The sequence below is a fragment of the Gasterosteus aculeatus genome, chromosome 20, assembly GCF_964276395.1.
Source record: "Gasterosteus aculeatus chromosome 20, fGasAcu3.hap1.1, whole genome shotgun sequence".
Classification (NCBI taxonomy): Eukaryota; Metazoa; Chordata; class Actinopteri; order Perciformes; family Gasterosteidae; genus Gasterosteus; species Gasterosteus aculeatus.
Window position 1 is genome coordinate 3,790,920 of NC_135707.1, and position 15,586 is coordinate 3,806,505.

The following is a 15,586-nucleotide window of genomic DNA, read 5'->3' on the forward strand; positions in this document are numbered from 1 at the left end:
GGGGGGCTCCTACAGCTCTGGTGTCAACCTTCCCTCCGTGGATTTTCCAGCCACAGAAGGTGAACTTTCACCCCGACCTCTTTTTTCTTTCGCTCTGCAGCCGTTGACCATTTTTACCTCGAGCCATACTCGCCATCCGTACGCGCATCCTTCCCTCCGCGCTGGCTGCGTGCGCGCGGGGCGGATCGATAGGGCAGCATCTGCTCCGGGAAGCCGGCGGTCCCACACCGCGCAACCCGCTCCGCTGTTTTCCAAACGCCAGAACTGCTCATCTCTGAAAATTAAACTGACAGACAGATATGATTAGTATGCGCTCTGCCTCCCTGCTGCTGCGTCGTGTCGGTGTTTCTCCCCGGCTGCGGCGCGCGCGGCCAACACGCACGCACGGGCCTGTGAAATGCAGACTAGATGTATATTTATGCTTTTTTTTTTTACACTCACACGAGGGGATAGCTGGCACAAACAGGAGGATATACGCAAACATGCACACGCACGGACACTATTCTCACACGAGAGGCCCGCATGCGCGCTCTCGCGGGGGCAGATTTGTGATCACACGCATGCACACAAATCCAAGCATATGGCCTACACGTGGCACGCTAACTTGAATGTACACGCAATTACAGGCATCGGGTGCATTTGCGCGTGCATGCTGATGCAGCAGCAGGTCGAGGTTTTTTTGGAGGGGGGGGGGGGGGGGGGCATTGATCTTGTTGAGGGACTTTCCAGACTGAAGTGATGGCTGCTTGAGTGAATGGAGGCGCGTGCTGAGTGCTGATTAAGAGCTGGCTGAACACGAGCGTCACTTGACAGCATTTATTCCTGGAAGGTTGCACAGGAGGAGTCCGAAAAACTACACGTAAATACAATAAACACAACGTTTTGGTGTGAAGATGGCGCGCAGCAGAGTGGAGATGGATAGATTTGTTTTTTTGAGTCAATAAGCCAGGTGATTTATATACCATTAATAACCCAATGGGCTTCTAATTTAATCCTTCACTGATACAAGAAATCAGAAATAGAACCCAGAATATGTGCAAAACTCTACGTAATAAAAATCATTATAACGGAAGAAAAAAAATGAAATGTTTATATCATCTTTAATTCCATATCCGTGTTCTTCCGAGTGACAATAAGCAACAACAGATTCGTTTGTCACGTAACCCCCCCTCCAAAAAAAGGACATAACGACATTAACTGCAGCTCGTGAAACCCCCATTGATCAGATCCAATAAACAGCCGAGCGCAGCAGAATGACCGGCATGTGCGCACATAATTCATAAATTGTGCATGCAATCAGCTCAAGTAGGCTTAACCTGTGGGGTTATGAGAAAGGGAGCATCTCCACCTCCACCTCCCCCCCCCCCCCCCCCCGCCCCTCCCAGTCACCCCTCCCTCCCCCTCCCCCCGGGAGAGAAAGGGTTAATTGGAGTAGGAATTTCATCGCACATCTGTCAGATTTTTAAGGCCGTGACGCACTGAAAGCGGAGAGTCAATGTGAGCAAAGGAGGAGGGGAGGGGGGGTTGGGGTGTAGGACCGAGGAGGAGGAGGAGGAGGAGGAGGAGGAGGAGGAGGAGGAGAAAGAGTTGGTGGTGAGATCGATGAAGTGGCAGGCGGAGGGAGGGAGGGAGGGAGGAGGAAAATCTCACGAGATAATGAAAGAAAAAGAGGAGCGCTGCTAGTGTGGAGCAGGGAAAAAAACGCGCACACACACACACGGGGCTCCAGACCCGGAGATTTTTTGGAGAGGAAAACAAAGACCCGGAGAATCGGGAACGACGAGTGCGTGCGAGTAACAGACACAGATTTCCGTCTGTGACCGCGGATGGGTGTATTTCTTTTCACTCTGTTCTCGGTGAACGTGGCACCCCGGGGCGCGCGGCGGACCAATTGTGTGAATCTGCAGGGCTGCTCGGCGACGCAGATGGAGATATGCACAGGACGGACGACGGCCGCGGACGCGCTCTGAGAGGTGGATCATAAAAAGGTAGGAACACGGGAGCCCTCGCGTCTACACGCGTTTTGTGTGTGTGCGCGTGTGTGTGTCTCTGCGCCGCCATCGCGTTTGATAGTTTAGTAAACGCATCGTGCGGATTGATCACATGCGGCGTAAATACGCACACTTTACACGCACCTTAATGTCCGGCGTCTCGCATGCGCGCTTTCTTCTGCGTTCATAACTTTGCATGAGAAGGGGAAGAAAGAAAAAAAATCTCATCTGAGAATTCGATGAGATTTGGTGCAAGTGATTCAAACATCGGTGTTTTCTCGTGTGGGGGTAAAAATCTCCACCGATTCTGTTATTGTTCGGTAAATGCACGAGTGTAAATTGGCGTTTGAATCCAATGAGACGAAATATATATATATATGTATATATATATTTTTTTTCCCCCCCTTTTCTGTGACGGTTAAAGTTGTGAAAATGCAGCCGGAGTAACGGCGCCCGTCTTGTCTCAACAGCAGGCACAGAAAGCGAAGCATCTGCCGCGGGAGGAACGCAGCGGATCAGCGCACAGCGCGGAGCAGAATCAAATCACGGTTTCGGCTCCTGATGCGATTCGCCAACTCGTTTTCTGCGAGTTTGAGGGAGTTTGAAGACAGTACTTAACGTTATCAGATAATTAATTAGACCCCCCCCCCCCCCAAGCCCGGAAATCAATTAATTCACAAATCAATAAATCCATAGTCTGGTGTAACGAGAGACTTTCCAGACTGTTAGCCCCGGCTGCCGAACAACAATAACAAGAAGAGGAGAGGGGGGCAGGGGGAAGGAGGGGGGAGGGTGGGGGTGCAAGAAAAACATCCTTTATTTGTCGAGGTTTTGAAGATGGATGGGGGTCTAGGGGAGATGTCCCTCCATGGTCACCCCGATCTGGCCCACAGCCAGGACGGCAGGGCCATGCTGCACTCGCGAGACCTCTCGGCGGCCTTCCCCAGGCCCTCCCTCGGGGGCCCCTCAATGTCCCTGGAGCCAGAGCCCCGTCCGCCGGGCTTCGACCACTCCATGTCGGCCCTGGGCTACAGCGGCGACTCCCCGTCGAGCTCCGGCAGCACCTACACCACCCTGACCCCCTTGCAGCCCTTCGACGACAAGTTCCACCACCACCACCACCACCACCACCCCTGCCTCCCCGTCAGCAACGTCATCGGCAGCTTCACTCTCATGCGCGAGGACCGGGGCCTCGGCACCAACTTCTACAACCCATACGGCAAGGACCTGGCCATGTCCCAGAGCCTGTCGCCCCCGTCCACGGGTTCGGGCCTGACCTCCTCCATGCACGGCTACGGCAGCTTGGGCAACAGCCCCAACGGCAACGGGGGCCAGATGCTCCACGCCGGCTACGACGTCCACGGGGGGAGCCTCTTCTGCCGGACGTCCGATTTCGGCCGCGAGATGTCGCCACCGGGCCTGGGCGCAGGCGACGTGTCCGTGGGGCATCAGCTGAACAAGATGGAGGCTCACCAGCACGCCCCGGGCCACCACCCTCACATCTACGGCCAGCACTACCAGCCCCACCACCACCCGAGCCAGCAGGCCTCCAAGATGGGCGAGCACCTGCACTCCTCGTCGTCCGCCTTGTCCTCGCCCGGCGACGGGATGCTGCCGGGCTCGCAGGGCGGCGGCGGCGGGGAGGAGATCAACACCAGGGACGTGGCCCAGAGGATCATCACCGAGCTGAAGAGGTACAGCATCCCCCAGGCCATCTTCGCCGAGAGGGTTCTGTGTAGGTCACAGGGCACGCTGTCTGACCTCCTGAGGAACCCCAAGCCCTGGGGCAAGCTCAAGTCCGGCCGCGAGACCTTTAAGCGGATGTCCCGCTGGCTGCAGGAACCCGAGTTTCAAAGAATGGCCTCGCTCCGGCTGGAGGGTAAGACCTGGCTTTGCTCTCTATCTGCCTCACGCACACACACACACATACACACACGCACACACACGCACACACGTAGAGAAACAACAAACAGACACACTCTCTCTCCTTGTTTTCCCCAAACACCTTCCTTCTCCATGTCTTCCAAACACAAACACGCGCAAAAAATTCTTCTGTCCAGCAATCAGTATGCAGCTCAGGGTGAGACATGAGGAAAAGCAAAAGCATCACAGAGATGTTTCCTCCTCCTCACGCCGCTGTGAACGCGCCACTGGTTCGTCCATTGTCTCAAACAGCCTGGACAATGGGAACTTAGCAGCACATTGAGGACAGTTTGAGTCGGAGACGGCCATATGTGCCATTCCTTTGTTTACTCTGCTCCCAAACAGCTCTTATTGATTTGTACAGTAAAAAAAAAAAAAAAAAAATACAAAGCCACAGACATTTGCCCTCCTCTTAAATGAACCATGAAGATCAGCGGGAGCAGCGGCTGGCAATTTAATCGCTTTTTGAAGCCCACAAAATAATTTGCGCAGGTATGCCACTCTGAAACAATTGATTAATCCGAGCAGTGATTTGTGTCGGCCCGGCGCGCGGTTAAAGTTGAGCTTGGCAAGGCGGCTGATGCAAATGAGACTTGAGCTCCTGCCAGACGTCTTTTATCAACGTCGTCACCGAGGGCAATTACCGCCGGGCTAAATACAAACGCTGCCCTGCTCGCAGGTTTGCAAAAGTCATCTCTGGGACTACAAGAGGTTATTGCAGAGAAAATGAATCTATTTTTATAATCAATGAAAGTCACTCAATGCTCCTCAAATGGGAGAATTTACTGCACCTGCATTGTTTTATATTATTTGCAAATTAATAATTTCAATTTTTTTCTCACATTTGATAAACATAAAGAATGAAGTAATAAATTGATGTTAATGATTATAAATATATTAATATATTTGTTCGTGAGGCTGATAGTATTGATGCAGATTTTGCAGGATTTCTTCTTCCTGAAAGGCACATTGTAATCTGCTGCCTGACATTTAATATTCTTCGGGGGAAAGTGGATTGACGACGCGACAGCACGCGCTGCTCAGGGCCCCGTTACAGTGTTGTCCCTCCACAGGGACCGAGGGCCCATCTGATACACGGAGCACAGAGAGAGATCCGAGCGAACACAGTAATGTGAGACGAGCACAGGCGCCCGTGTGTGTGTCTGCGTGTGTGTGCGTGTGTGAGTGGTCTGCTCACTGCGGGGGTCTGTGAGGACTACGTGTGTGTGAGTCTGCCCACTTGATCACCGCGTTTTCGCTCTCTGTCAGCAGCGCCGCTGATTAAGCCCAACAACACAAAAGAGTTCATAGGTAATGATTGTGCACTCTTGCAATCCCTTCACAATTATTGATCCTTGATTGTTCGGCTCTGAGAGCACATGTGTACGTCGCACCCGGGCCGCTTATCTAAAGATGAGTTATCTGGGGGGGGGTTTGGTTGGGGTTTGGTTCTGCAATTTAACAGAAATGTTGGCTCTTGATGAATCTAATCCTGCGACTTTATATGCAAAGTGCCTCTTCCTGTCACACAAAGACAAAAAAGACCTTAATCATTGTGATTAAAAAACACGTCTTTTGTTCCCATTTGAGCAGATTTGTTTTCGTCTAATCAGCGAATCACGCTGTCTTCGTTCGCAGCATCTTTTCGTCTCCTCCTCTCTCCCAAACCTTATTTTTTTAACGCGCCGGAGCAGCCGATCAATCGGGGTTGTGAAAAATGTAGGTCCCCTACACAGAGAAGTGTGCTAATGTCGGACAGCGCTGCTCCCACACACTCTGCAATTGCATATTTAGTTATTGGCAAAGCCACGATTTGGACAGCTCGGCACTTTTTCTACGTAACCTACTTTCCGAAGGGGGTTGTTGTTCCCCCCCCCCCACCCCTCTTCTGGCCAACCCCCTTTTGTTTAATTACAAGCCTGTATTGATTTCCATGGGAAAGAGCAGCACTTCTTGCCCACACACACACACACACACACACACACACACCTCGGCCGCATCGGCGAGCCGAGACTGGAATTAGAATGCGTGGTGCCCTGCGCTCCCCAGTCTGAAGATAGCTCAAGTGCCCTCTGCTCCACGCCTCAAGTTTGAAGATGATCCTCCTTAATGCGGCAGTCGCTTAAATACACAGGAAGGCCCTCCGGTCTCGTGTTATTTCCATACCTGCGCGTCGCTGCTTCACACCACTTTTGGAAAACGCAGCCGCTGCCATTTTGTATTTCTTCATTTTTTTTATTTTTTCACTAATTTCATTCTGCAGAGACGCTTTGCTAAACACGAAGGAGGTGGTCCCTCGGATTTATCCGCAGTACCTCGTGTGTGTGTGTGCGTGTGTGTTTGTGTGTTTGCTCTATGGATTACTGCTGTATATGAGATGCATCTCTCACCCAACCCGCCGGCTGTGGAGGAGGCAATCAGGATTTAGTCAGAGGAGAAGGCAGGATAAAGACCACATGGCCGTGCTCTGACACTTAAAGTCAAGGAGGGTTTGGATGGGCTGGGTGGAGGGGGGGGGTTCACAGACCATAACTTTAAAGATGATGGCCGAAGCCCTTGACTAAAGGTCTAAATGAATAAGAAAGGTCAATGCGGTTTACGTGTCGGCTCCACCGCCTGCACCACCCCCACAGCAATTGAAAGCCGCGGCTCCTCGTCCACCTCTCGCTGCCTACAGTTCGCCTTCTGCCTGGCGAGGCTCAAAGGTCAAAGCCGATTTGCCATTTGCATAGCGGGCCTACACGGCCAACACCTAACGAAACAGAGTTCTTTATTTATTTCGGTTGTTTTCTTTTTGTTTTTTTTATTTTTAAATCTAGCTCCTCCAGCTCCCGCTACTCCGGCGCTGAAGGGGTTAACCAGCCTCTGTGGGTCGAGGAGTCTGAGCTGCACAGATTTAATCAATAATTTCTATCAGCCCCTGGCCCAAGAAATCAGCAGGGGGTGGGCTGGGGGCTGCGGGCGGGGGCGGGCGTGGGGGGGGGGGGGGGGGGGGGGCTCTTCTGGCCGGGAGGGGCTGGTGGTGTGCGGGGGTGCAGGGGTAGTTTGAGTCGCCGGGGGGGGGGGGGAGGGAAAGGGCTTCGTTTCAGCAACACGAGACAGGGGCATACATCACGATTAGGGGCCGTTCCCACGATCATAAGAAGCCTATGGGGGAATATTTATGTCTCCAGGAGTCGCCCCAACGCCGGCGATTTATAGCATGCTAATCGTGCGCCTTTTACACATGATTACAGGACAGGGAAGCATTTACTTAATGCTCGGCGTTATGATGGTCAGAAAGGGAGCCGGGGACGAGGCGGATGGGGGACAAGGAGGAGGAGGACGAGGAGGAGGAGGAGGAGGACACCCCGACTCCAACAGGCCATAAATCCACGCTTGCGAGCGAGCTAGCCAGCACCATCATGTCATCCCTTTCATTACTACATGAGGCGAGAGTGCACCGCTGTATATCGGCCTCAGCCGCAGCTCGCCTCCCAACCCCCAACTCCAGAAATATCGGCGACGGTGGAGCGGTGTAACGCCGCTGAGAAATGTAGCGTCGGGTGAAAAAAAAAAAGAATAATTTCACTTGTAGTGATATTGACATGCCGCTGACATCTTGGCCCGTTTGGATTTTAATGATGCGTGGGTCAATAACTCTCAGAAATGCAAACGAGCTGTGGAGGCCCAAAAGCCAACAGGCACCTGTAATCTGGAGCCGACGAGGGCGCACCCCCCAGTCAAAACATTTCCCTCGCATAATGATCGCAGACACGGGGAAATCACAGCCAGATTTATTCATGCTGAGTGCTTGAGTTTCAGAAACTCAGCTGGATGCCACCGCCGCCAAAGTCCAACACGTCTGCACACACACACACGCACGCACACACACACGCGGGCCGCCACCCGTCACTGACGCTGCTGTTGTGACGGCACTCGTGTGGAAAAGACGGCAGTAAGGTCACACTTATTTCTCAAGCGCTTCGGCTAATGAGAGAAATTTTCCGCTGTGAGTTTGAGGAGTGAAGAGCCGGTCATACAGTAAACATCATCCCTCGCCGCGTGAGCTGTTTCTCAATGGGAAGATGTAAGCCAATCAATCGATCGACTCAGCGCTGTTTTTTGAGAAGAGGGAGAAAGAAAAAAAAAAAAAGGCAGCTGTGGTTTATATAATGTATGTCTGCAGCACGATGTTTGAATATGACTGTGTGTGTGTGTGTGTGTGTGTGTGTGTGTTGTGTGTGTGTGTGTGTGTGTGTGTGTGTGTGTTTTGTGTGTGTGTGTGTTTTGTGTGGTTTGAAATATGGGAATTCAAGGTTATTGGTGCTGTTTGATTTCTTCATTTTGATCAAATCATTTTGTTCAACAGTAAGAGATGAAACTCAGGAAATCTGCCAGTGCAGCGAGATTTTTAAAATAAGGTGATATTTTTATGAGATTCCTTTGCTGCATTCCGCCTTTTCCTGCATTGTCGGACTATACAGACACTTAAATCTGCAAAACGTGTGCAGACAAAATGTATTTAGGGAGGAAGCAGGTTTGAATAATCTCTCCAGAGAAAATATGACATTCAAGAACTTGATTGATTTTTCTGATATATCGTGGATTAAAATCTAATTCAATTCTCAAATAAATAAAGTTTAAATTAAAAGATTATTTTCATCATCGATTTATCTGCCAATCATTTTCTCAAATAGCTGATATAATAGTTTTGGTCCATAAAATGTCAGCAAATAGGGGAAAATGACCTCAGTCCAGGGTGATGACTTAAATATATTGTTTTGTCAATCCAAACAAAAAAAATTTCATTTAAATAGGATTTTAAAAACCCCCCGATGTCTCCATCTTTGAGAGGCTGAAAACACAATCTGCCAACATATTTGCCTGAAAATGTTCTTAATTAATCAAATATCAAAATGGAACCCTCCGTAGAAGGACTCATCAATTAGTAGAATAATGATTGCAGCTCCATTAAAAACATTCATCATATGAAGCCAAATAGAATGAAAACTTTTTTTTAAAATCATTTTCAGACTTGGTCCAGCCCCAATCCACTGGTCCCCCCTTTGCACATATGTGTGTGTGTGTGTGTGTGTGTGTGTGCTGATGTGCATGCCCTGTTGTGTTGTCTGCACATACAACAGTGCTTACACTCAGAAACACATTTGATACCATCAGCAAAACAGTCGCTCGGCCGCTCACGGCTCTGATTGAAACCTCTTAAAAGTGTGCATTTAGGTAATTGCACGACTCCCCTCAAATATGTTTTAGTCCACTTAAGGCTTCTAAACACCCGGGGCAATGATGACTCCGCTTGTTTCACTCACCCAGGACGCAACCCGGCTTTAATAGAAAATAAATTAGTTCCCCCTAAAGTGATTATTACTCACTCACTGCCGCCACATGTAAATGACTTTCATGAGAAACTAATGATGTTGAAGTGTCCACTAAGGGAAAGAGGAGAGGCAGGAGATGGAGATGGAAGGAGAAAGGGTGTGGGGGGGGGGGGGGTATGGGGGGGTTGGCTCGTACACAAAGGCAGAGGTTGGTGTTGTGTTTCCTGTAAATACAGAATTACAGCGTGTTGGAGGTGAAAGGTTCAGCGATGGATTTGCAGACAGCGACGTGCGGCCTGAATTCAAAATGCTCGTCTGATTCTCAAAATGGAGTCTGAGCTCGTACAATCATCAGGCTTTTTTTTTTTTCCCCTTCCTCTCCGCCGAACGTCCTTTTCTTCTGAAACCGCAGACTCTTTTTTTTTTGAGGAAATATTGATTACATAATTGGACGGGTGGCTGCAGCTGCAGCGGTGTTTAACCCAGACCTTGTTGTTTTGAGGTCGGTGGAAGCGAGACCAGCATTAAAAAACAAATTACCAGAAGACCTCATCACCTCTATCGCCGCTTAAAAAGTTCCAACATGGCCGACTTTCACATTGAGATAATGTTTCCTCTGTGGCATGAAAAATATATGTTTCTGGGTGTATTCTTTGGCCTTATTGTTATATTCTCTGTTTTAGTTTGCACTTTAAAACGTAAAAGCCAGAACCAATACGTTCTCCAGCAACAAATAAGCTGCAGAAGTCACGTCACAGCAACTGAGGACGCATCACTTTGTACGTTTGGATATAATTATTTGGAATATATTATTAGTGGAACGGCGCATTTTGCACTTTGTCTCCAGGCCAGACACGTGTACAGAAACACACTGAAGAGTGTAATGAAAAACCACACAGAGCTTTGGCCTGAATGAAGCATTTCTTCCCAGCAGCCCACAGCGGCTCACTGTAAATAGGATGTGATGGGTTGAACATCTTGATTCTTTTACTGCACAACGAAACAAGCTGCTGATTCATCTCTTTTAACTAATCAAAGTTGCTTAGCTAATCTGTTTTCTTTCAACAAATCCACTTTCCCTCCTCTTAATCCATTTGTCCTAGTTAGCCAGCCGCTCCGTTAGCTGACCTTTTTTCTTCTTCTTCTTCTTCTTCTTCTCCCCCATCCGCTTGCAGCCTGCAAGCGGAAGGAGCAGGAGCAGAGCAAGCTGGAGCGCAACCAGGGCCCGAAGCGCACGCGGCTGGTCTTCACGGACCTGCAGCGCCGCACCCTCCTGGCCATCTTCAGGGAGAACCACCGCCCCACCAAAGAGCTGCAGATCACCATCTCCCAGCAGCTGGGCCTGGAGCTCTCCACCGTCAGCAACTTCTTCATGAACGCCCGCCGACGCAACGTCAACAAGTGGGCCGACGAGGGCCGCCCGTCCTCCACGGGTTCCTCGGGCTCCAGCGTCTCCTCCTCCGCGGTGTCCTGCAGCACGGCATGATGACGGACCGCCGGGGGGGAGGCGCGGCGGGGAGGAGGGGCGACCGAAGGGAGCAAGGGGGGCACGTAGACTGGTCTAGGCAGAGATCAGCCGTCTTAAATGTCCTCCTCGTTATCAGAAGGAGCGACGGAGCCGAGCCGTTGTAGGTGGTGTTACGAGGATGAAGCATTTCTTTTCCCAACCAAAGTCGATCGCTCCCTTGAAATAGAAGGGGGGCGATAACCCAGAGTGATATGACCGCAGGGTGAGAGGCCCTGCTTGTATAGTCCAGGGTGCAAAGATGATTTGACTCACACCCTTACATAGACGCCATCTCATTGCATTATTTTGGTTATCTAGATTAGAGATAATGAGGGTATTACAGGAGGATGCATTTTTTGGTGTACCTTCTAATCTATTGTCGTCTCTCCAAATGTGGAGAATCAAGAGGTGCCGTTTCGCTCACAGGCGGCGAGCTCCATTGTGTATCTTCTTAATCAAAGTGTTCACCATCATCCAAAGACGTTAGTCCTCCCCCGATGTCCTTTTGATTCTGTTTTTTCCTCAAGAATCAAGGTGAAAGAGGAAAGAAACGCGTTTTTTTTTTCTTCTTTTCCGATGAACCTAATTCTCCTTTCTTAGCATGTGTTTCCATGGTGACGGTTCCCAGGACTGGATGGCGTGTTTCCGAGATTCGTAGCCCGGGAATTATCGGGAGGGTTACGTAGCGTCCGAGACTCCCAGCTGTCAATCATTTACCCTTCACAGGAACCGTTCCTGCATTTTGTGAAGACGGTCCCCCCTTGAATGAATCAGAGGTTTCAGGGGGGGGGGGGTGCGCGCCGCATCTCGCACGCCGGGCCGGAATCAATAAACACAAGTAGGATGCAGAAACGGACTCGTCGGTGCAACTGTCTAGCTTTAAGACTCTGACTGAGCTTCCAATCGAAAGCTCCACAGCCATTTTTTTCGACTCTCAAATCAAAGCCAAAAACAAAAAGAAGTGAAAAAATGAAAAAGAACCATCGAACTCGAAGGCTCCGCGGTGAAGAGCGACACAATGTATAGTGACATTGTAGTATTTTGTCTTTCCACTCACCTCCAGATAACACCTCAATCACAAAACCTTTCTTTTTTTTTTTACAGATGTCTAGAAAATGGAGGAATGTGATTCTTTCAGCCCTTTTTTGTACAGATTTCAAGCACATCGCTCTATTTATAGAAGCACGATGGAAGCGCGGGGCAGTTTGTTTCAGCCCCGCTGACGTACAAGGTCATTTTTTTGGTCCACAAAGGAACGGCTTTAACACGCCTCCTTATAGCCAATAGTTAAATCAAACCAACAACGTCTCAAATGCAATTGCTGATCTGATCAATGTATTTATTACTGAATTTGTGTATTTATTGTTTTTCTTTTTTCTTTCCTCTATTTATTTGGTTATTTATTTATGCTATCTATATACTGTAAGTATTTATTTAACAATGCTCTGTATGTCTGTGTGAAACTGAAGACTTTTTCTGATGGGCACTTTTAGCTGTAGAATCCCATCGTAATACCAAAGATTAACATTGCCTCCCTGAATGTACGGCCTGAATCCTTAACCCCCCCCCCCCCCCGACCCCTGACCCCTGACCCGCCCCCCCCCCCATTCCCCAAACCCCCCAATTCAGCCCGACCCACCCAGTGATGTTGCGTATCTCTCTCTATCTTTAAGGCCTGGCCTTTGTTTTGTTTTGCTTTTTTTTTTTTGTAGAATAATGGGGATTTCTTTACTCTTGCAAATGTCTCTGCGGTCCGCTCTTAACGCCACGGCCAAAGCTTGTTTGAATGTTGTGATAATATTTATAAATAATGCTATGAATAATAACAATAATAACGACGATGATGTGGCATCCCATAGGTTCACAGCTTGCTCGTAAAGTTGTGTTCCGAAGCCACCATTGAGTGCCCCCCCCCCCCCCCCCCCGCCACCTTCACCTGCCCCCCCATCCCGAGTGCAGCGCAGACACTCCTGTCTTTGTCCAACTCCGTCTCACCGTCCCCCACATGCTCAGCCCTTCTGCCAGTTGTCTCAGTTCCAAGAGGGTTCTTAAAGTGTGTTTCTCATCTCAGATGTTTGGTTCTTAGGTGCTAAAGGCGTGATGGTTTGTGCCCGGACCTTTGAGGCTCTTAAAGTGTGTTTGTCCTCTTCTGGGCTTCTTGGATTTTAGGTTCCTGGGTTCTAAAGCCTTTAGTATTAGTTCCTGGACCTTCAAGGTTCGTACAGCGTGTTCCCTATCTTATGGGGATCTTGGATTTTTTATTCCTTTGTCTAATGGTTTTAGGTTTTGTTCCTGGACCTTAAGGTGTCAGAGCTTGTCTGCGGCCTTCTTGGTTTCTTCTGGTTCATTCCTCATCTAGCTATGACGCATCTCAGATTCGTAGTTTTTATCCTTCTCGAGTATGTTCTTCATCGGGTAGGGCTCCGGTACTTATGTTACCAGGCGTCCGCCGCCCTACGACAGCGCTGGGATTCATTTCCTGATCACCGGGGCTTCTTGGAGTTCATTCCAGGTTCTCTTGGGGTGTTTGGTTTCCCACAGTATCTTCCTCAGGCACATGCGATTAGATTTTTCCTGCATTTGTTGCGGATGCCTAAATTAGGAGAAAAACAGATCCTCCGGTCCCAAGTTACGCTGCCAAAGAGTGGCAAGGTTAGCTTTGCCTTTCGCAATCCTCTCCCTCTCTCTTCCTATGTCTTTAACGTTGGGAGGGGGGGGGGCGGATTGCCGGGGCCCCCTTCACAGCGTGCACTTGAAAGACGGGCGGTCATGAAAGAGGCCATCGACTTTTTCGTGGACTTCAAAGGGGAGGCTTTTTTCATCCCGTCTCCTCTCTGGGTATCTGGTCTGGGGTCCGCTCCTGGCCAGACCTGTGGGCTTTAGGGGGCATTCAGTTGGGGGGCGGGTGGGCGGGGAGATCAGAGAGGAGGCTGAATCATCCGTTGTGTGTGTGTGTTTGTGTAGGAGACATGGAAAGGGGGGGGGGGGGGGGGGGCTGTTTGAGGAAAAGGAGGTGTTGGAGTAGTGGGGCATGGAGCCGAATTAAACTTTAATGAGCAACAATTGTAAGCATGCTGAGAGCGAGGGGGGATGTGATGGGGGGATGTGATGGGGAGGTGTGTGATGGGGGGGGGGGGCTCTCTACAGGGGGAAGAAAAAAGAAATACAAATACAAGAGCTTTGAGGCTCGTCCCCCAAACCTCTGCAGACCACCGTCATCGTATCAAAGCAGAGGTGACACCTTTCAGGTTTCCCTTTGTCTCTCTGACTGGGAGCCTAAAATGGAGACAGAGCTTTTTGTATTGAGCCACCTTCTGCTCCTCCGTGTCAAGAGGGGAAGCTCTTCCCTTTCTGTACAGATGGGGAGGGGGGGGGGGGGGTGAATCAGCATTGCCATTTGAGCCTGCGGCGCCCCCTAGTGGCTTTTCTAGTGACTTTTACTCTAAAGACGAGTCTGTGGCAGCCGAGGCCGTTCGAAGAGCAGCGTGAATGAGGAAATAGCCGAACGGAAAGCTGATGTTTACTTTCACAGTTAAAAAAAGACCAAAAAAAATAAATAATAATGTTTGAAACCAAAAAAAGAAACAATAACCAAAGATCGATGGGTAACTGCTGACGGGTTGTGCATCATGGGTAGTTTTAGTGGTTCCCTATCAGAGCTATCGTAGCACTCAGAGGATTCAGAAAAGCACCAGTGAGGTTCCGCCTGCTGATTATTTATGTCACAGAAAAAACAGTATTACGCTGAGCTGGAACTGAGAAACTGACATGAGGCAGTGTCTCCAGATGGAAGTCTTATGACTCTGTAAACCCCGGTGCCCCCCCCCCCACCCACGTCCCCCCATGTGTACATGAAGACTTTACCCATCTACCTCAACTGTGTGAGATGTTGTGTGGCAAAGATATTCCTTAACCAAAGAATCCATCCTGTCAGGGTGTCTGACTATCTATCTATCTATCTATCTATCTATCTTGTCTGTCCATCCGTCTCTTCTTCACGCCTTTTACTCCAAAAACCAAATGTGCTGGAATCAATCCGTAACAGGGGCCAAACAAGGCCCCCGTCCAGCCAAAGCTTGAGTCCAGTATGCTCGTGTCCCATCGATACATGTTCTGTATGTAAATAAAATCATTCTCAAGACCAAAAAAAGAAGGGAGGTGACAATCCAAGCAAGGAGGATCTTGCTGTAATCAAACGTTGCCTATTCCTTGTTTTTTTTTCTTCTTCAAAAAAATAGAATCATGTGACTTGCTGTAACAGAAAAGCCCAAAAATCAAGCGCTCATCCAAAAATAAAAAAGGTCGGAGGAGAAAGAAGCTATTTTTCCACATTTGTAAGCCACCCCTTCAACACCTGTTTTTTCCAAATGTTTAGTGTAGTTGAAATACTGTTTGATCCCACTGTTGTAAGTAGGAATTAATTAAATCCATACAAAAAGCTTTAAACGGGGAAGAGTTGAGGGAAATATTATATTTGACCGAGTCTGACTTTCCTCAGCTTGGACTCGACCCACCATGCTTTATCGTGCCATTCTTGTCCATGTGTTAGACTTACTAATGAATGTGGCTAACCAACCAAAGGCTTTAAAAAAAAAAAAAAAGATACACAACACTTTAAACGTCAATCATGGTGGGACATTTTGTATCAACAACTAAAGAAAATCCCTTTGAATACCTCATGTGAAAATTGTTTGTTGTGATGTTGCACTAAAAAAATAAAAATGACTCATTTGTAACCCAACCGCGGCCTCCTGTTGACTTTATTCTGACCTTCCTCCAGGTGCTCGCCTCTCCGGGTCTCTAAAGGCCAAGACGGACAACAACAGGCAAAATGCTGTTATCCAGCA

At 49.1% G+C, this 15,586-nt stretch overlaps 1 protein-coding gene across 1 annotated transcript; it reads left to right on the forward strand.

The window, feature by feature from the left end:
* The first annotated feature begins 1,563 nt into the window (after positions 1–1,563).
* onecutl (one cut domain, family member, like) lies at positions 1,564–15,480 on the forward strand. The gene is made up of 3 exons (XM_040166372.2): positions 1,564–1,988; positions 2,462–3,870; positions 10,408–15,480. Exons 2-3 carry the CDS (start codon positions 2,829–2,831, stop codon positions 10,716–10,718), a joined length of 1,353 nt encoding a protein of 450 aa, XP_040022306.1. The 5' UTR covers positions 1,564–1,988; positions 2,462–2,828; the 3' UTR covers positions 10,719–15,480.
* The last annotated feature ends 106 nt before the right edge of the window (positions 15,481–15,586 follow it).

Excerpts from the sequence above, each read along its gene's own strand:
- onecutl (XM_040166372.2), top strand. The coding sequence starts at position 2,829 with ATGGATGGGGGTCTAGGGGAGATGTCCCTCCATGGTCACCCCGATCTG. Across the intron at positions 3,871-10,407 it reads GGCCTCGCTCCGGCTGGAGG|CCTGCAAGCGGAAGGAGCAG; the intron begins GTAAGACCTGGC and ends ATCCGCTTGCAG.